The 20,772-nt window shown below is 38.6% G+C and overlaps 1 protein-coding gene and 1 long non-coding RNA gene across 3 annotated transcripts in view; one reads left to right on the top strand and one right to left on the bottom strand.

The window, feature by feature from the left end:
* The window catches only part of SYT10 (synaptotagmin 10), a 55,124-nt gene extending 54,012 nt beyond the window's left edge, over positions 1-1,112 (bottom strand). The window contains exon 1 of the mRNA XM_083832826.1: positions 755-1,112. Coding sequence (XP_083688952.1) covers positions 755-905 — 151 coding nt within the window. The 5' untranslated portion in view covers positions 906-1,112. The remainder of the gene's footprint in view (positions 1-754) is intronic.
* LOC310898223 overlaps positions 1-20,772 on the top strand; it is a 52,665-nt gene that overhangs the window by 11,611 nt on the left and 20,282 nt on the right. For both annotated transcript variants that reach the window (XR_014583080.1, XR_014583081.1), the window contains exon 2: positions 18,388-18,477. This is a non-coding gene — a long non-coding RNA (uncharacterized lncRNA). The remainder of the gene's footprint in view (positions 1-18,387; positions 18,478-20,772) is intronic.

Below are 20,772 nucleotides of genomic sequence, written 5' to 3'. Positions count from 1 at the left end.
ATTTATGAACTTACAGAATAGGTTACCGGTCACTTCTGGCAGAAATTAAGAACTTGTACTAATTTTCAAACCCCGTCCTCAAAACCAGCACCATGGCAAAACAGTGGCTCCGGACTGTAGTGAACAGAAAAAGGCAAATGAGCAGAGCCGGTTCCACAAGATCCAGACAGTCCAGAAATCAATGACTAAAGACAAACCCATAAGGAGTCTGGCTGGTTTCGACCCTGACATGTTTTTCTTCTGGCTTCGGAATATTTAAATTTACACGAATTCCCTCATCCCACCCCCCAAAAAATTTTTTCCCGGACGAGTCCTGGACCAGAGCGACCCGGAGGGCAGCGCTGACTTTACTGTCTCCTGCCGGCAGGCAGAGAGCTCTACCCCGGCTAACAGAGGGGATGCGCACCCCTGTCCCACAGCGCGCTGCGGCGGGTCACTGCACGGTGCCTGGAGCCCGGGGACCGCCAGCGCGCAACGGGGCGCCCCGAAGGGCAGCTGAGGAGATGAGAAAAAAGGGACGACGGGGCGCAAAGCCCCCGTAGCACTGAAGCTCTCCCGACTCTGCTGCCCAAGCATCAAACGCAGCCGTCGGTTGCGGGAGGGAGAGGATTTTAAAGCGGGCTGCGAGCCTGCCCCCCCTAATCCCCCCCCCATCCGCCCCCTCGGCACGCAGGGAAGGCAAAGGAAAAAGTTGCGCTCTCCGGCCGCCCACGCCGGCGGCAGGACGGGAGCGGCGGCGGGACGGGCGCGGTACCTGTGCCGCCGATGCCCTGGCGGGCGGTCTCCAGGGGGAAGATGCCGGCGCACTTCTCCCGCTCCACCTGCCCGCCCAGGCACAGCTCGGAGATGATCTGCAGCGCCTTGTGGCACAGGCTGCCCACGCCGTCCTCCGCTGGGAAACTCATCTCTTCTGCCCCGGCCGGCCGCTCTAAGCCATGGCCGGCGCGGGACGGCTCCGCACCGGCACCGCACCGAAGCCGCACCGCACCGGCACCCGCGCAGCCTCCCGCGGGGAGCGGAGCGGGGCGGAGCGGAGCGGCAGCGGGGAGCGGCGGAGCGGCGGGTGTGGAGCGAGTAAAACCGCGCTCTCATCCGAAGAAGAAGTAGTGAAGGTTGGGGGGGGGGGGGTAGACACCAAAAAAAGAAGGGGGGGGGGGGAGGGAAAAAAAACAAAAGAGGGAAAAAAAAAAAAAAAGCATCCACTTAGCAACGCCTTTTGTGCCTAGCGGGCTTCGGTAGGCGGCTCGGCCAATGGCAGCCCGGCGAAGGGGGGCGCAGGTGGCGGGGGCGCCCCTCGCATCCCTCGGGGAAAGTTTGCCTTCCCCGCCCCGCCGCCGGGTGAGGGGCGGCGGCGCCCGGCGGGAGCGCGGCGGGGCGGCGGCGGCGGCGCTCAGGGGCGCCGGGAGCTCGGGGGGGGTGTGGGGGGGTGGGGGGGGGTGCCGCTGGGGGAGGCGGGTGGGGGCCCCCACGAATCCCCCCCGCTTCCAGCCGGGGACTCGGGGGTCTTGCGGGGCTCTTCGGTCGCAAAGGAAGAAGAAGAGTTTACTGAGCACCCGGCCCCGTCGTTTTTCTCGGGACATCATTTCTTAGATGAGCCGGGCAGTGTAATCTTCAATACTGTCTGCTGAGCAACATCAGATAATTTCATTAACAACGACAACAACAAAATAATAGATCTCCAAGACGCTTTTCAGCGGCAGAGTTATGAAACAGTTGACTTCGGCTGTTCCTCTAACTTGCAAAGGAGTTAGAGTAAGCTTGCAAGTGTCTGGTGTATTTCCTCAAAAAGTTTTGTGTTTTTTTTTTCTTTCCTTTTTTCTTCTTCTTCTTTTTTTAAGTTTGTTTATGGATAAAAAGTTCCCTGTACTGTGTGTGTTCGAACACACGTTGAGAAATCAGTACAGCATATACTGCTAGTAGTTGTTTCAGTTACTGGCTGCATAGCAGAACAGGACTTTATGCTATTTGTTAGTATATTTCCTGACATTCTGATTTTTTTTTAATGTTTGTGAAGAAAAATGTTTCTACTTCGATGGCATATGTGTCTTTCAATACTTAATTCTAATTAGGCATAGTTGAAAGGAAGTCCGCTAGCAGATTGCTTAACAGCACTGCCTGTAGTCTACTGCTAGTGTGGCTTGGTTTCATAAGCATGAGTGTACTGATGTGCTTTTTTCCCCTGATTTTATTTTTTTTTATCTGTTACCTGAATACTAATAACTCTCTCTAACAAAATGCAAAGCTTAACGTTTGAAAGCTTTATAACCATCAATAACTGTAAATTATGAAATACTACAGAAATGTTTACCTAGGTTTAATTCAGAAATTCTGTACTTTATATAGTATAGATGCTTGTAAAAAAGAAAAGTTGCTTCTAAAAATGAGCCACTTGGCATTTTGAAGGCTCATGCATTTATGCATACTAATTCATTCATAGCTATTTTTCAAAATCTTAGGAAACCAATAGATTCTGTAGTACACAAACTGTAACAGCTACAGAAATTATGTTCCTCAAAGCTTTTTCATACATATAGCAGGCATTTCAAAAATATCAGATGCTACTAAATACATCTTTCACTGCTCATACATTTACTGAGACTAGCATTGTCAAAACTCTATGTTATTGCTGCAAAATGTTCTGACAATTCCTAGAATGATTGGACTCTTATTATAACTATTCAGGGCACAGAACTGAGGAGCCCTATTTGAGCAGTCCTTTAGCCTTCATAGGGATCTAAATCAGTATGATTATCTCATGAAAATAGGCTTGCTAGCAATAATAATAATAAAAAAGTACATATTTTCATTATAGTGAAGGCAACTGGTACCTACTTCCAAACTTCAAAGTATGAGCATATTTACTGTTCATGTGACATTAACAGTGCTGTTCCCAAAATTCTGTCATGCACCACCAACTAATAATTAAGCAGTCTGTTTATCTTTGAGACAAATTCATAACTCTAACAGAAGCTTACAGGAGATACACATACAGACTGATGAAAGAAGGGTCTTGACCAGAAATTGGTTTTAAAGAGAGTGAGGACTGCATTTAAAGCCAGAGAGCTAAGCTGTTCTACTTCTGAACTTTTCTACAGACTCTATGTGCCCATGGATGTATCAGAGTTCGTGAGTGAAATCTTTCATCTCAGGTTACTGGCATTGTTGCCATTGAATACTATTGAGTCAACATTTCACACATAGATTAGTTTGCAACCCTGCTTATTCACTTATGTAATGAGAGTTAGGTACATTCTTGCATTGTTTGCCTTTGCACACAAAAGCTTTGTTTCAGTGAAGATCATACTGTCTTATTGCTGTTATCATTGATAGTATTGATAGGTACATGCATAAGGAAAATCTTGTTCTATGTATACTCGATATTGGTATATATGAAAAATTTATGAAGAATGAGATTTTCAGATAGATGTCTGGAGACAGATACCTCTCTTAGCTGTCCTAAGTACTTTTGAAAATGTTTTTATGTACACAGAAAGTACCAGCCACAGTCAGTAATATCACTGCATCTTTATCCTATTCTTTAGTAAGTAGCCTTGATTTAAACTCTGTTTCATCAACAGAGTATCTTTTTTTTTTCTCAGCCTTTGTACTATGAGATGAGTTTTAGTAGGAGATGAACGGTTCTTCTCGTGAGATGTAACAGTCTTATCCTAAGTCCTATCCAGACATAACTTTTTGTTGTTGGAGACAAGTTGTTCATGAAGGGAATTCTTCCCATCTGTACTGAGGAGTTTAGTCAAAAATGTGAATTCAGGTTAGGAATCATGGCATTTTTCTTCAACATGTTATTTCAGTGGAAAACTACTATTTTTTTTTCTGCATCTGAAAGGAAATACATGCTTGCTTTCTAGTTTCAGCTTCCAAAACTTGTATTTTTAATAGTCTGCCAGTTCTCAAGTGAATATGCAATTGCATTGTGTGCCCTTGTGTCTACAAAGCCCAGTTAACTTATTTCCTATTTGGAAGTGCTCCCAGGCTGTCTCACCATATGTGATTTGGTAAGACATGGTGGACTCATGCCTCATGGCTTCCATGATTGCACCAGACCATACCCACTCTTACTATGCTGACTGCTGGTCATTACCAAATTCATACTGGCTTGACTGCTTTCTGGTGACTGATGTTGACAAAGGAAAAAAAAATCCAATTTTTTTACATTATTTCCATATATTCACATCCCCATATTGTCAATGAAATATCCAACCAGTGGTTAAGGTATTATACTTTGGACTGGAAAAAGCATGGGAGAAATACCCAGTTTTGTAAGATGTATCCTTCAGCAGACACTGTATAAGGATTTCTGAAGTTTAGTTGGTATGGCTAGCCTAAAGACAGGTATAGTTCAGGTGTCTTACAGAACTAAACTGCACTGCTAAGTGTAAGGCCACAATTTATCTAGGGTAAATGAGTGAAAAACTGGTAATTCACAAAGGAAATATGGTCTAGCAGGTGTTGAGTGATAAGTATTCTCTCTGCTGCAGGTGTCTGAAATTCGGCTAGGGTGGCAGTGTACAATGCCAAAGATGTCTGTCTGCAACAGAAAGTGGACTGTGACTGAATTTGTAGCTGTGCTCGTAAGTAGAGACTGGCCATGAGGGTACTGCTGGGCATGGCCAACTAGAGGCTCTGTAGATACAGCTGGAGAGAACCATCGTTAGGCCTTGACTTGTGCAGTTTTCACCAGCTGTCCTCTGTGTTTCTTGTACATCATGTCTTCTTTTCGTAAGGATGCACTCTGTATATTTAACAAAATGGCACCCTGATCTTAACTGTAAACTTCAAGTATTTCTGTATCTTCTTACCTCATCTGAGAATTTGGCCTTGGTTTCTTGATTTGGCATTCAGTGATGATACCAAAAAAGCAACAGATTTGGGGAAAAAAAGAAAAATTTCAGCTTTCAGCATTCAAGAGGCTACCAGTAGAAAAAGAAAGTGAAGATACAGGTTACAAATATGATTTTTATTTGTAACAGTTACATGTACAAATTTTTCCTGATAGCATCTTTTTAAATTTTAAATCCCATATATATAGAAAAATAAACTGTAAAACATTAAAGCTGGCTGTACTTTGTCTGAATAGTTTTAACTGTCTAATTTTGAGTAACAAGCACGTTTCCCTACTAATGTTAAAAAAAAAAAAAAAAAGCCAGCAGGCATTATTACAGTTATGCAGCAATCCAGGAGACAGTCAAAGAGGAATTTTTCTGACCTGCAAATTAGAGAGAAGGTACGGTAAGCTATGTAGAGGTGCGTGTAATAATAGACTGAAACATTATGTCAGCTGGATATAAGAATGCTACTCTTCTTTATTCTTTTTCATCCTAATTGAATGAAGATCAGATCATTTTGGTCACAACTAGGCCTCTGCTCAAAAAAAGTGCTCTGCTAAAGTGAAAGTCTGGCACATGATTCCAACATAATAATTTCCTTCCTTGTGATAAGCTTGGCATTGTTTTGTCATCAGAGCAAATATTGTACAAGGGGGAAGACAGCTTCAAGCTTTCTGAATATTCAAAAACTCCTGCTTGGAAGAGAACTGAGGCCTCATGGCTACAGCAGTGAAGGTCCTTGGGTGTGAGTTCCCACTTTGATCAGTCTTCAGGCTGTCCCTGTGAATTTGAGAGTGACTGTTAATTTCTCTGAGCAGTTTCTCTTGACCAGTAACTCTTTCTATTATCCCTTATTTTATATATTATTATTATATATATAATATATAGTAGGATATATATATTTATCCTACGTAAGTTTGAATACTTAGGAACAAGAACCCTATCATAGTTTCAACAGTACTAAACAAAATATTAAATTTTCATTATTATAACATTCTTCTCAATTTTGCTCCTCTCACTTCTATATTTTCATAGTATCTAGCACAATGGAGCCCTCATCTGTGTTATTTTTTTCAAATTCTAATTCCCTATAAGTAAAAAACATAATATGCAAACGTCTTCCTCCCCATTTGGCCCAAACATATGCTCCCTTGATTTTCAGAAATGTTGAACAATAACTATGTGATTTCTCCACATAATCTGGTATAGTCGGTATTTAAGACTACAAGACAAAGAGAGTCCTACAGGACATATACAGAATGTGTACAGAATGTTGCTGATACAACTTCCGAGAGTCAGCAGCAAATAATGTTTGCAGTTTAGTGGATTATTTATTTATTTATGCATGTATGTATGTATGTATTTATTTATTTATTTCTGCAAAGCCTTAAGCATGTGGTATGGTCTTTTCTGTGGCTATTTGAGTGGAAGGAATAGCAAAGCAATTGATCTGTAAACTAGCAGATCCCAAGAGACCACTCTGGCCATCTTGGGGAAGGGCTGTGTGGTCTGCATGCCATTTGTCCCATGTAAAGATATTAAGACCTACCTGCCCAATAATGTACAAAGGAGCTGTGAAAGTTCACTGATTAATTATCACAATTTGAACAAGTAAGTTGATGTCAGGGTGCATGAAGGGCGGGCAGCTTGCTGAGGGACGTGGAATTGATAGAAATGAGGGCTCCCTACGTTGGGGCCATCAAGGCAGGGCCTGGTAGCCAAAGCCTGTCCCACCGCCCCAGCCTGGAGCAGTGCAGCTGGGGGCACCTCAGACCCAGGCGTCAGGCACCTCCCTGGGAATGGGGCTGCTCAGAGTCTGGGCTGGGACATGGGCCCATGGGCAGGCCCAGCTGGGCTGGCCCTCGGGCTGAGCACGGCAGGGCTGTGGGGATCTGGTGGCCTGTGAAGGCTGGAGGCTGGGAGACACTGAGGCCGTGCAGCAGTCTCGCTGGGGCAGGGGCTTACGGCCCTGGGCTGATGTGGGGTAGAGGAGCCCTGGGGGAGCTGGGCAGGGACAGTCCGGCCTGGCAGTGCCCTGAGGGTCCTGTCAGTCAATATATTAATGGTGGTAATTAATAGTAGATGGAAGTAAGGAGTGCTTAGAAAACCTCATCTGGCTAATCTTCAGTCATAAATGAGTTGAAACAGTGGTTGAAGATGTGTTTTGTGGTGAGGTGCTCCAGTCTGGTGACAGACACTGGAGCAAAGCAACAGTGACTCCTGTTGTGTGATGGCTGATTATGATTTGGCAGAGGTGACAAGAGTGATCTGGAGACAGTGCCCTCCTCAGATTTTTTAATTTTTTTTTTTTTTTTTCCCACCTACTTCTTAAAACAGAAGAAAGGCAAAGTCACACAGAAGCAATGTATTCAATGTATTTGAACAAGTGTGTAAGACATAGTGCCTTAAAAGCTCATATTATATCAACAAGTAACATACTAGCAATCCTGCCTTTTTTTTTTTTTTCTTCCTGTCACCTTCCCGTCTTTCTCTTAGTTTCACTTATTGAGGAATGAATTTATGACTGGCACTAGAGAGTTTTCTTCGGCTGTGGATAAGTCATGTTGGAATAATGTTGTGATTTAGGAAGTAGATGGATCAAATAATTCAGAATAGGATAATAGTTTTTTTCTTTCTCAAAGACTTTTCAAAGTTTTTCCTCAAAGCCAGCTGCCTCAAAGTACTCTGTCTCTGATAATATAAGCTAGCCATAAGCCTTGGTGAAATAAGGTATGTTTTGCTACTAGTGTGGTTAAAGCAGCCAGATTTTACCGATGAATTTAGGTCATTCATCTGCATCTAATGAATTGATGTTTTTCTGTGCCTTCTAGTGAGATGGCTATGAGCATGCTCCTTATTGATTTCCAAAAGCTATTACCAAACTGAATCCAGCCAAAAGCAGTTTGTTTGATGATTATAATTTTTTGTTCTGGTTTTGTTCTCAGTACTTGATTGTTTCATGGCAAAGTTCCTTCTATAACAGCTACAAAGTTTGTTTCCAAAATATTTCATTTAAAAGCCTAATAAATTAAGGATTTTGTAGCCCCTTATTTTGTATCTCTATCTCACTGTAACAAAGTTCAATCTTAGTGGAACTCAGTGCAACTCCTCCTGAAATAATTTGTGGCTGTGCAATTACAGGAAAAAAGCACTACACTCTTTTACTACAATACATTAAGACATCTTCTGTTTAAGCTAATTAGAATAAAATAGGTCAACTATTTATGAAATGAACACCTGTTCATCTGCACTATCAATAGCCACTGAACAAAATTATTACATATATATCAATCATTTAGTTCCACATAATAGAAACAAATACTACTGAGCATTGTCAAAAGAGTAAAACCAACTCTGCCTCCACATTCATTCATGATAAATGAGCCTCATTTCAGCATCTGTTGAGTGGCAGAAGACCTTTATCCTGTGGCATTGTCCTATTCCACTGTCATTATTTCTTAATTATCTCTATCATCACTAGTTTGGAGCTTGGTATATGTTACTGGCCAAATTTAGCTTTGACTTAAGTGGGTACAATGCCATTTACTCCCAACAGAAATTATGTCCATTTGTGTCAGGACTGAGCTTAATTCTCAGTTCTTAACCAGTGCTTCATGATTCATTTTCTTTGTTCACAGCAGATTCTGGAAAATGAACTCAGAAAACTCATTTTTACAATGAGAAAATGCCATTCAATACACATATGTGAATCATTCTCATGCTGCTGTCTTCACCCTTTCTTTGCCACCTGCTCTGCTTGGGAAAAAAAGAGAGCTGCCCTCAAAAGGTGTCTGATGTCCTACAAACCAGCTTCGAACACTTAGACATGCTCGTTGAAGAGCTGATGGTGGTAACACTCTGGCCATCTTCAACCAAAGCTATTCCCATAGGTAACTGAAAATTAATCAGATCCTTCCCACTGCGCTCAACTCTTTAGTACTTCAATAACTTAAAAACTGCATAATACTTTGGCTAGACCATGAGACCATAGTAATGTGTCTAACTGTAAAGTGATATATCATGTGATGATTCTGAGAGAACCTTATTTCCCAACTGAATCATGGTAAATAAATTCTGTTAGGCTTAGAAGGATGTTTTCAATTCTCTTATTTATTTATTTAATTATTTTGTCATTTGAGAGAAAGGAGCTAATCTCTGGTAATTCTAATCGACACAACTTCAATTTTGTATAATCAGTCATTCCAGGGATTTCTTCCTAGCCCTTAATCAGTGCTCTGCATTTAGTTTATAGTCAGGGGAATAAGCTAGAAACAATGTTCAAATACAGTGTGTCAGCACCATGCAAAGACCAGTCTGTGGAGTCTTTCTCACATATTTCAGTTAACAACCAGAGTGTAGTTGCTACTTGCTGAAGAATTTTGTGGGGATGGGAGCTGGCAGTGGGCATAGCTTCCCAGAAGGAATGGAAAGAGAACAGACAGAGCCATGGCATTGTTTCTTCATCACTGACTTGCAAAATGGGCAGGGCTGGTGCACTGTGAGAAGTGTGCTTCATGTCTTTGAACGCTTGCCATTTTCTTTTCACATGTGGCTGGAGGGAGTCAGATTTCCTTGTAGGCTCCTCGTTATAAAATATTTGCAAATGGCTTAAATAATGATCTTGCAAATGGCTTAAATAAATGCCAGGAAAGCTGATTCCCTCCACCCCACCCCAAATTCTGGTTATCCATCATGGCTTAATTACCATAACACAAAGTATAATATTTACATATATCTTAATCTAGTCTGCAAGCATTGGGGAAACAGGCAGCAGCAGAATCTGCTTAGAGGTCACAGCTAATAATTATTTTGAAAGCTATATCAGTGTTACTTTGTTTTAAGTGCACTATATTTTCCATGCGTATGGAAAAGTGGAATTTTCAGCTTGTGTCAATATGCTGTCATGTTGGCCCACCACACTGATAAGAGTCCTGTGATGCATACACAGATGTAGGAATGGATCAGGATATATGACAATATTCATATTAACAAACCAAGCATGTAAACCAACATATTTCAAATGTGGCTGAATCATGAATATTCTTATCAAGATTTCATATTAGTTTTTCTAACTTGTCATTCAATCACTTTGTATACATGAACAGTGTTTGCCTAAATAAAGTCTGGTGAGGCACAAATAAACTTGAAGGGGTGGGAGAAGAGCCAAATATTCTGCTAGTACATCTGAGTCTCTAAAATATGTGGTTTGCTAACTTTCACAAGCAGCTTCTTTTAACATCTGGTCTTAGTGTCAATAAAGGAAGATGTCATAATATGTATTTCATTGACCAATTGCCTACCTGAGAAGGAACATAACAGAGCTGTAGAGGATGTTTTACCATTTCAAAATCCCTTAAGAAAATCTACACATGCAAAATGTCCCTTCCAATTTTAATTTTAATTTTAATTTTAATTTTAATTTTAATTTTAATTTTAATTTTAATTTTAATTTTAATTTTAATTTTAATTTTAATTTTAATTTTAATTTTAATTTTAATTTTAATTTTCTTTTCTTTTTCTTTTTCTTCTTTTTTTTTTCTTTCAGCATTAGTTGTCACAAGTACTTTTTCTCTGTAGATGTGAACTTTTCCCAAATTGTTTATAATGTGCATACTCAAAGGAAAAAAGGAGCTGGTAAATGTCACAATAAAATTATATATTGATTATTAGAATTAGTCTTATATTAACTGACTGAAAACAAACTTATGGGGTATTCTGATTGTGGCATCCTCCCAGTAACTGTACAACTCAGGAATCAAGGCAGAGTTTTAGGGTTAGACTCACTGCCAAATAATTGTGAACACTGAGTTTTTAGAACTCTCTTTTCTTAAACAGTGAATGATGCCCTTAGGGGGAAAAACCCCTAGAGGATGAACTTTAAAGAAGTACATTTAAAAGCAAAAGGACTAAAAGAAGAAAAAATAATTTTGGTTAGCTTAAAAGCATTTACACTAATTCTGAGTAACCACTCTAGACATCAGTTTCTCCTCCCAGTAAAGGTGAAAATATGGCCAAACTCTCCTCTACAGCTAATCACTATGTAGCAGAAAGAAACTGCAAATAATCCAGTTGTAGATCTGGTTATGAGACTGATCCTATACTCAGGTTTTGATCAGTTTTGAGGGTTTTGCTTTGTTTCGGGGCAGCATAAAACCCTTTATTTATTTATTTATGTATTTAATACATAAACATGTTATGATCATTGTACCAGTCCATTAGCCAGAGATCAGCTAGAAATCATAGCTGATGAGAGTTTAAGACCTAGGCCTAGAAAAGAAGATTTCAGAAGAATTCTGGGTAGGATTCATCTCATCTACATTTAGATATCTACATTGTAGAGGTATCTATCTGATCTGGTCATCCATTTATAGCTTGTGAACAGAAATGTGTAATGTATTGTGATTTATCTGAGCCCTCTTGTTTGCCTTAAGATGAGATAAATTCTTCCCTTAGAATAACTGTTCTCCATTGACTGTGAAAGGATGATCAGCTCAGATGGGCATATGAATCCCACTCTAACTCTGGACTCTAAGTCCGATGTTGTTATTCAGAATTTCATCTTCTAAGAAAATGGTACCCCTAGAAAATATTAAGATATTGCAGTATACCATGAAATTATAGAACCAAGAGTTTCCATGGGAAAGCAACTTCTTTTCACTAACCTTCCAGTTCCCCAGTGAGTGTGATCCAATGGGGTGCTTGGATTTGTTATCTGATGAACATCATCCATGACAAAAGCCACATGCCAAGGTAGTTCTGAAATCCCCTTGTACAATCTCCTCCTGAACCTGCTCAGTTTCTTGGAAGCCAGAGTCATTGCACTGATGTCCTGCACATGGTGTCTGTTTTGGCACATTGTCATGGAAAGGCAAAAGAATAGCTGTAGGGTTGTAGGGCTGAAAATAAGACAGACTTAGGAATCAATTTATGTTATCCCTGCCTGGCTTCCATTTTTCTGCAGTAAACATGCCTCAGTTATGGAGGGTGTGATTGGGACTAGAAGGAATATTCAGAGGCTCCATTGTGTATCATAAGATAGCTTTGGAACTAGATTATTAAGTACTGTTATAGTATTTGCATATTACCCATCCCCATGAGGAAGCAGACTCTCTGCTTCCTGTCACTTGAGTAATCTAATGTAGGAGTAAACATGCTCTGATATATCTATCATATAGGAGCAGGGTTTGGTCTCTTACAAAACAGGATTGAGACCACATACTTTCTAAAGTTCCCTGGCAATGACCAGCTGTCCATACAGTGAACAGTTCCCATGCAAGTCTCATGAGCCTAATAATCAAAAGCAATAAATAGATTTCCTGCACATGCATAGGCACATGTGGGCAACACATGGTAAAATTGGCAGCTCTGAGATATGTTGACAACCCCCTGGTAATTACTGCGGTGCTCATTAAGTGGAACTACTTTTATTTTGTGAGTCTGTTCTTTCCCCAAAACCACATATTCCAGGTGCTGCATGGTAGTGTGTTAGAGCAATTGGGAAGAACCAACAATTCCTTAGTCTGCTCAATTGCCTGAATGGCAGCAGAGTTTGGACTGATGACGAGAATCTGACCCACAAAGCGTATCCATGGATGTAGCTTACCACTGCTGCGTGGCTATGTGAAACTACTTATGATGAGTATATATATCCCTTTAAATTGTAAATCTGTTCAAAGAACAAGCTGGAATAAGCTGGACTGGAGCAGGCTTAATAGCTTAATAAAAGAACAAAATAAATGTGTGTCTGTATATATTTGTAAATACATTTTTCTATATGTTATACATGTTACATATGAGGAACAAACCAAAATAGTAATTGTCTTTGTAACAATTTTATTGAACCTTTAGAAAACTTTAGGAAAACTTGCAATGCAGAACACTTACATGATAAACAAATCTGCTGAAAGTAAAATGTAAAACAGACGAAATAGTGGCATAAATATGAGTTGTAGTCAGTCAGATATTTGACTGCTGAGAATTATGAAACAAAAGAGGTTCTTCAGGGCAACAGAGGGAAAACACTTGAAAAGATGTTGAAAAGAAGCATAAAAAATGTAGGTAAATTTGGAAAATGAAAGATAAATGAATGCATCAAGTTATTCCTGTTCTGAGTACTTAATAATAATAATAATCATAATAATAAAACACCAAAATAAGCAATAAACATTGCTTAAAAGGTAATAAGTAGACAGGAAATAAAGAAAAATAGCAAGCTAGAATGGGAGGCTAAGACTGACATCAATATATTAGTGAATGGTGTATTGAGCAGAGAGAGAATTAGCATAGTGAATTTGGCTGATGAATTTCAGAGGCACTTAATTTTGATTCATGATCTAGTGACATGATGGATTTATTACAGTATGGTGGAGAGAATTTGGGGTTACCTTCTGTTGACAGGGAATCTCTAGCTCATCCCTTTTGCTTAGTAGTACTTGACGACTCACTCTTACCAATGCTTAGTAAACAGTATGCTGAGGAAACATCCTAATTTGGTGTTTTTATCAATCTCAATGAACAAATTTGCATGTATTGTGTCTGGGAGCAATAATAGACCATTTCAGAAATGACTTGGTTCCATAGAAACACAGGCTGGGAATGCATGTCTAGACTATTCCAATAAAACAATGTGCATGCTGGTTTTTATTTATTTATTTATTTTTGAGCAAGTTTTTATGATAATTAAAATACTATACAAAATGATGCATTCAACACCTTTAAAAATGAATAATACAACACTTTAAAGTAAGAGTTCTCTTTAATCTCAGTTGAATAGAACCGTGGTGGTTCATGGCTAATCAGAAGCTTGTTGAACAGTAAGAATTCAGTTAGCATTCAAGATGGCCATCTCACCTTAACTGTTGTAGATATATATATGCATATTTAATATGTGTATGTAAATAACATGCATATATGCATCTGTAAGTGGTTTCCCAGTGTGCAAATTTCAACCACCTGATGCTTATATTTCTCTGATTTATTATTGTCCTATAACAGCACAACAGTCCTGAAGTTGCCTGCGTAACTGACAACATTATACAATACCTACTTAGGAGCAATACAAAGCCACTTGAACTAATGAAAAGATTCTTATTGACTTCCAGGTGTTCTAGAGCTAACTCTCGAGAGTCTGTTACTGAAAAAATGCACTAGGTTTCTGCTGTTATATAATCTAAGATTATTAGATCCCCCCCCCCCCCGAAAATCTGAATAAGAAAGAACAAACACAACATACTTATAATAAATATATGTATATACACATATGCATAATATACTTACCTTTGAAACAGTAAATTTGCTTTAAGACCCTTCATATATCAATACATTTATATAATTTATTAATGTACAACTGTCTAAACATGTTTTGCAGGCATTATATCTTTGGGTACTAAATAATTAATCACTTCATCTTACTTTTCAGTAGAGGGCACTCAGAACAAATCATAGATCAAAATAATGTATAAAAGACACTAACCATAATGCAAGATATTCATTGAAAACATCGCTGTGTCTTAAGCAGGCTGCTATGTATTTACATCTGTTTCAAATGTAAAGCAACTATATTAAAAGATAAAACTTAAGAAAACTTGAGCTGTCTCTTGTGCATATTCTTACGTATTTCACAGCATGATGTAAGTAAGCTATTAAACTTTGAGAAAAAGTGGTTTGTTCATTTTTATGGATTAACTAGCCAGAGTCTAATAAAATATTTAACAACTTTTTAATGAACTAAGCCTGTCCTTTCTTCTCAGACATAATGAATAGTGTGTATAGGTCTTGGCAATAGAAATTATTCCCTTTTTTGGTACAGATCATTTAAAATATGCAAAGCAGAAAACATTCAGCCTTTTTTTTTTCTTCCCGCAACAACAACAACAACAACTAAAGAGAAAAAGGTCCTGATTCCTTTCTGTTTTCATTTAGCTTTTATGCCAATATAATTCTAATGAATGCAGCTATCACACCATTATAAAAAGATTAATGCAGTGTGTATGTGGACAACCAATTTCATAAGGAAATACAGCAGATTCAAATGAGCTTTTATAAAAATGCTAATATTTTAAATAATATTCAAGAAAAGAATCAACCTTTGTCACTTAGAAGACATTTCCAAATGGAAGTGAAATGTAACAAACAAGAAATGAAAACTTTTTATGTCTTTCATACAGTTATTATATAAGAGCTCTATTTTGTTCCATAAATATAAAATAGAAACAATTTTTCTTTCTTTTTTTTTTTTTTAATAATATTTATTTTACCTTACAAATATCTGAACTTAGAATAGGTATCTGTATTTGATACAGTGAATACTTTGTGAACTAATGTTTGTTAACCTGAGCCCACAACCCTTGTACACACAGGAGTTCCATGAACACGTGATTTATTTTTATTTATTTATTTCTATCATCTATTATGTCCAGATTAAATCTAGAAAATGGTGTGCATGTGTTCTTGTACCTATACAGAAATAAACATCACTCACAGACATTTAATTATTTCTTCAAATGATTATTTTATATCATTTTATATGTTTTCCATCCTTGTGGAATGCTAAAACTGCTACATTTTACCTGCAGAAGGGACACATGAAGAAATTAAACTTTCTGATAATTTTCCAAAAGTGCATTTCAAGTTTGACCTGATGGAGGTGCAGGAAATTCTATCTGCATGTTAAATCTTTACTGGGAATGACTTCTAAAAATTTTCCAAGCTAAGGTGAATCTACTTTCACTACTTTCAACACTCAGTGGCCAGAAGTACTGACTTTAGCTTTAGAAGGTATGAGTTTATTTTGCCATGTAATGCACCTCACTAATAACTGCAGTACTCCTGCTATTCTAGTGATAAATTTCTATTAAATCAGCACTGTTAACCAACTGGAACAGGCACCAGTTCTTTGGGACTAACCACGAGGTATTAGCAGAAAAATTGCAAACTCATTTTATTTCTGAACTAAATTGACACCAGAATATGAAGCTACTCCTGTAAAGGTGAAAAGCTAGAAAGCTAATCTACAGTACTGCTAACTCTAAAGGTTCAGCCAGTACTGTATCTCTGCGTGACATAACTCAAGGCTTTTCGTTTTTGAAATGTGTAACCCTGGTGATTTAGATATTGACTTTAAAGATCTTCCTTGAAGAAAGTTAATTATATTATCTCTCCTTCATGTCAGAAAAGTATATACTGTGAAATTAAAGTAACACACCATTTCTCAAAAAGAAAAAAAAAAGGGAAGGGGAAGGGGAAGGGGAAGGGGAAGGGGAAGGGGAAGGGGAAGGGGAAGGGGAAGGGGAAGGGGAAGGGGAAGGGGAAGGGGAAGGGGAAGGGGAAGGGGAAGGGGAAGGGGAAGGGGAAGGGGAAGGGGAAGGGGAAGGGGAAGGGGAAGGGGAAGGGAAGGGAAGGGGAGGGGAGGGGAGGGGAGGGGAGGGGAGGGGAGGGGAGGGGAGGGGAGGGGAGGGGAGGGGAGGGGAGGGGAGGGGAGGGAAGGGAAGGGAAGGGAAGGGAAGGGAAGGGAAGGGAAGGGAAGGGAAGGGAAGGGAAGGGAAGGGAAGGGAAGGGAAGGGAAGGGAAGGGAAGGGAAGGGAAGGGAAGGGAAGGGAAGGGAAGGGAAGGGAAGGGAAGGGAAGGGAAGGGAAGGGAAGGGAAGGGAAGGGAAGGGAAGGGAAGGAAAGGAAAGGAAAGGAAAGGAAAGGAAAGGAAAGGAAAGGAAAGGAAAGGAAAGGAAAGGAAAGGAAAGGAAAGGAAAGGAAAGGAAAGGAAAGGAAAGGAAAGGAAAGGAAAGGAAAGGAAAGGAAAGGAAAGGAAAGGAAAGGAAAGGAAAGGAAAGGAAAGGAAAGGAAAGGAAAGGAAAGGAAAGGAAACTAATCTGTTCTCTAGCTTTATAGCTTTATTGGGGAAAAATTTTTCATCACAAAGACATTTAAGTGTGTTTTATAAACATGCATGTTATATTTGAGGAAGAGTACAAACCAAGAAGAAATATGTGTATTTGGTTATGGTCTTTGAAATATGTATACGTCTATATATATATTTATCATACAGTATGTTTCATGGACTGCATACTGCCAGTATTTTAGACTCCCACAATGATACTTCTGACTGCTTCAGAAACTCAAATATTGAAACAAATGTAGAAGCATTAAGCATTAATGGTTCTATTTTGCATAAAAGGAACTTACATTATAAATTTGGACAACAAGCAATACCCACAGAAGGTGCATCTACAGCTGTTTTTCATTCAGATCAGGAATTCAACTCCAGTTGTCCCATTTTTCTGTGTTTCATTTTGTATCTTGGGGTGGTCTCAGAACTCTGAATTGGATTCCTTTCCAAAGAAACAAACCTAGAAGAAGAGATCCAGGAGTGTGCTCAACATGCTCCACCCACTAATAAGTAATCATTAATCATTCATCCACCAGGAGGCCAGATTAAACCTCCTGAAAAATGTGATGTGAATATTTGGTTCTCAGCACCAATGGTTTCACTCTGTGGGTCTCTCCTATTGTGCTGTACTACTTGCTAATACAGGCATTGCCAAAACAACCCCAAATCTATATATTTCAGCCATCTAAAAAAACTCTCATTAGTATATCTTGGTCCAGAAACTATGCAGAGACAGTTTATCACAAGCATTTGAAAGCTGAAATTAGTGCTGTGTTGTTAGATTTAAAATGTGTATTCAGATCAGATGGTAAGCTTCATATCCTGATTAACTGAGGATGGGAATGGAATGTCTATGTAAATTCACAGTTTGTTTTCCACAGATATTCTCCAGTGGTCACTTAAAGTTTTATATATTTCTGCCAAAAAAGCAAGTTTGCTGTAATAGTCCAACAAAGATTCATGATTATAAGAACTGTGAAAGCAAATTAATCTTCTTAGAAATGGTTTTACACTCTGCTTGGGACTAATTTGGTCTGCATACCTTTTCAGAAACAGAAAACATATTTTTTCACTGTTTTAATAAACATTTACAGTGTTAAAATATTAATAACCACAGGAAAAGTGATTAATTTTACTTGCGAAATAAAATGTTAATGATGGCTGGAGGAATCATTGTCCTTTTGCATAATGGCATGCACTGTAGCCACACAATAAAATACCAAAAGAGAAATATTTTGTCTATTTTTTTTTCTAACACATTTTACATTGTTGAAAATATTTTTTAAATGTCTATTCCTATTTAACTTCATATGTCATTGTCCTCATCCAACCACAGCTGTTAACTGCCTTATGTGTATTTTTCTATTAAGATGCCATACTCACTTAGGTAAATGACTAAAAGTGTGAATGCAGAAGAAATGGTAACTGCCTGTTTGCATTAAAAATTTTCCACATGTGCACACGCTCTGATGGATGACTCAAAAGCCTGTTTTTTTCAGGCCTCACAAAGAATCATAGAACTTGCACATGACATTCATTATATGGATATATTTTGTTTAAGAATTTAAATGAAGTTAAATTAAAAGGTACCATGAAAAGACTGAAGACTTTGCATTGCAAATATATCTACATGATGTTTTGTTGCTGGGTCTCTGTGTAGGTACAGCAGTTCGCCAGAACAAGTCATTTGCAGAACCGTGGTTGTTTCACTGTTAAAGAGAAAAAAAAAGAAAAAAAAAAAAGAAAAAAGGTAAGTGATCTTTTTACATGATCTGTGTTGAGAATATAACCATATTAAGCGATTTAGAGACATAATGGCTCAATTTATCAATGGTAAGCATAAAGCAGAACAAACACCAAGCTGTATCAAATCAGTCAAGTATTAGCCCAACACCCTTTATTTCCTAGTGTTCAGATGAATTTTCATAACACCAGCATTTACTGACATGTGCCTCAAGAAAATGCATGCCTTAAATTCTTGTGCAATGAATGAATATGTCCATTATTCGTATAAATATTCTTTAATCCTGTATTTTATAATTTTATTTAGAGCTTGCCTTGAAACAATACTTTGTGGAAGAAAGGCCTTTTAGCCTTTCCATCAGTCACAAACATTGTATTTCAGATCAGATATATCCCAATAAATGCTTTTAGCATAAAGTCTCTCTGGCAGTTACATGGGAAGCTAGTTGTTGTGTTTCATAATTTTCAGAAATAAATTAGAATAACACAGGTCCTAGAATGGGTTATCATTTTTTTCCAGGCTATGGAGAAGAGAGAAGGGGCTTCAGCTAATCTTTGCACCTCCAGAGCAGACATTAGGCATTTGTAGTCTTTCCTACATTTGAGTTATGTCTGACTACACTGTTACATTGTACGTACCTTTATTGCCATAAATCACTGCAAACATTTTAGCAGAGAGGAAAAAAAAAAAAGGCAGCATTCTTTTGTGCATACTCATATTAGCCTAATGATGCCAATACTGGCATGATAAGGATAACAAAAGAATACAGTCACAAGGCTGTCATGCTGCTTAATACTAGTGTCCATCTGGCTCCATATCTATTTTCTGACTGTAGCCAATATTTGATGCTTTAGGAAAGAGTACAGGAAAAACGATGAGAGCAGAATGATCATTCTCAGCTTCTTATCAACTTCCTGGTTTAAAGTTTGCATCCAACTTACTGTGTTATAGCTACCAAAGGACCTAAACCTCCTGAATTTTTGTCAGGGCTCTCCCAGTCAGTAGCTCCACGCTTCTGATTTACAGAAAATAGAAGGATTTTCTGCGAGTTCCTGAATTTGTTATTCTTTTTGATAGAGGAACAAAGTGATATACTTAAATGAATCAAAACTGGAGTATGTGTTTCCATGCAAAATACCTGTTATTCATAATGTCAGACAGATGCAATCCTGATCAGGCTGCAAAAAAAATGAGTTGACAATGCTGTGCAGCTATATGGTTAAGACCACGTTATAGGTGTGAGACTACCTTCTGAACTAGTGCTAGTAAGGAGGTTAAATTTCCCTAGTGTCAGGACAAGAAAGTTTGAAAAGCGTTTGCTTTTGTAACTAGCTTGTTATGTTATGTGGAACAGCCAGCTGCATCAATATTGCCTTCCTCCAATATTTTCTGAAACGTAGATATTTATGGGAGTGTAGTACGTTTCTTCAGAAATATGAAGAAAGAAAAGCTCTCCTTAAAACACTTTAAAGTTAAGATTCCTTTCAGCTCCCTCTCCATTGAAGAAGATATTATTCCTATGAAAGTGACCCATAATACAAAAACATCAAACAAGGGGAAAATAAGGGTTTTCCTTATAATCATTGTAGGTATATGTCATCATTTAAATTAGGAATTTTGCTCTCGATATGTTCCCCTTTTTCTGTTATAAATGTAACTCAGGCACCAAGGCCAGGACTGTTGATGCTTCTCTGTAGGCCAAGCCTACAGGGTTGACATAATGAGCACTGCAATGATTAAGACTTTGTAGATTGGGCTCCACATGTAAAATGTTGTTAACAAGGAGACAACGATGACCAGAAGACTGGCAGACACTAGCCATCTCTGGCAGACTGCATCAGTGCAATCAAATGAGTGGCTTTCCAGGGCTTCTTATTCTCCAATTGTTATACCAATTTCTCCATTTTGGTGATGTAGCAAATTATCTCCTTGACCTTTTTTTTTTGGAACAAAGAATGAATTATGAAAGGGACTTTGCAGCTGAAGTAAACTCTGATGGGGACTAGCAACACAGTCATTATACGAACTCTTTGGTTACATAGCTTAATACTATTTAAGCAAAAAAAAAAAAAGCAAAATAAATAAATAAATAAATAAATAAGCAAACAGCTAATTGTCACTGGGTGGCCAGAATAGAACATTGTTACAGTACTCCAGCTACAGAATAGACATCATACTGCAGTGAATAATCCAGTTATGAACATACAATACAGATCAAGTAAGATGTATGTCAATCCAGATGAAAGTGTAACCCTGTCTTCTCATTTTTGAAAGGCAGTAGGGTGTTATATGCCAGGAACA

The sequence above is a fragment of the Anser anser genome (assembly GCF_964211835.1).
Source record: "Anser anser genome assembly, chromosome: 1".
Taxonomy (NCBI): Eukaryota; Metazoa; Chordata; class Aves; order Anseriformes; family Anatidae; genus Anser; species Anser anser.
This window is presented reverse-complemented; position numbering and strand designations above follow the sequence as displayed.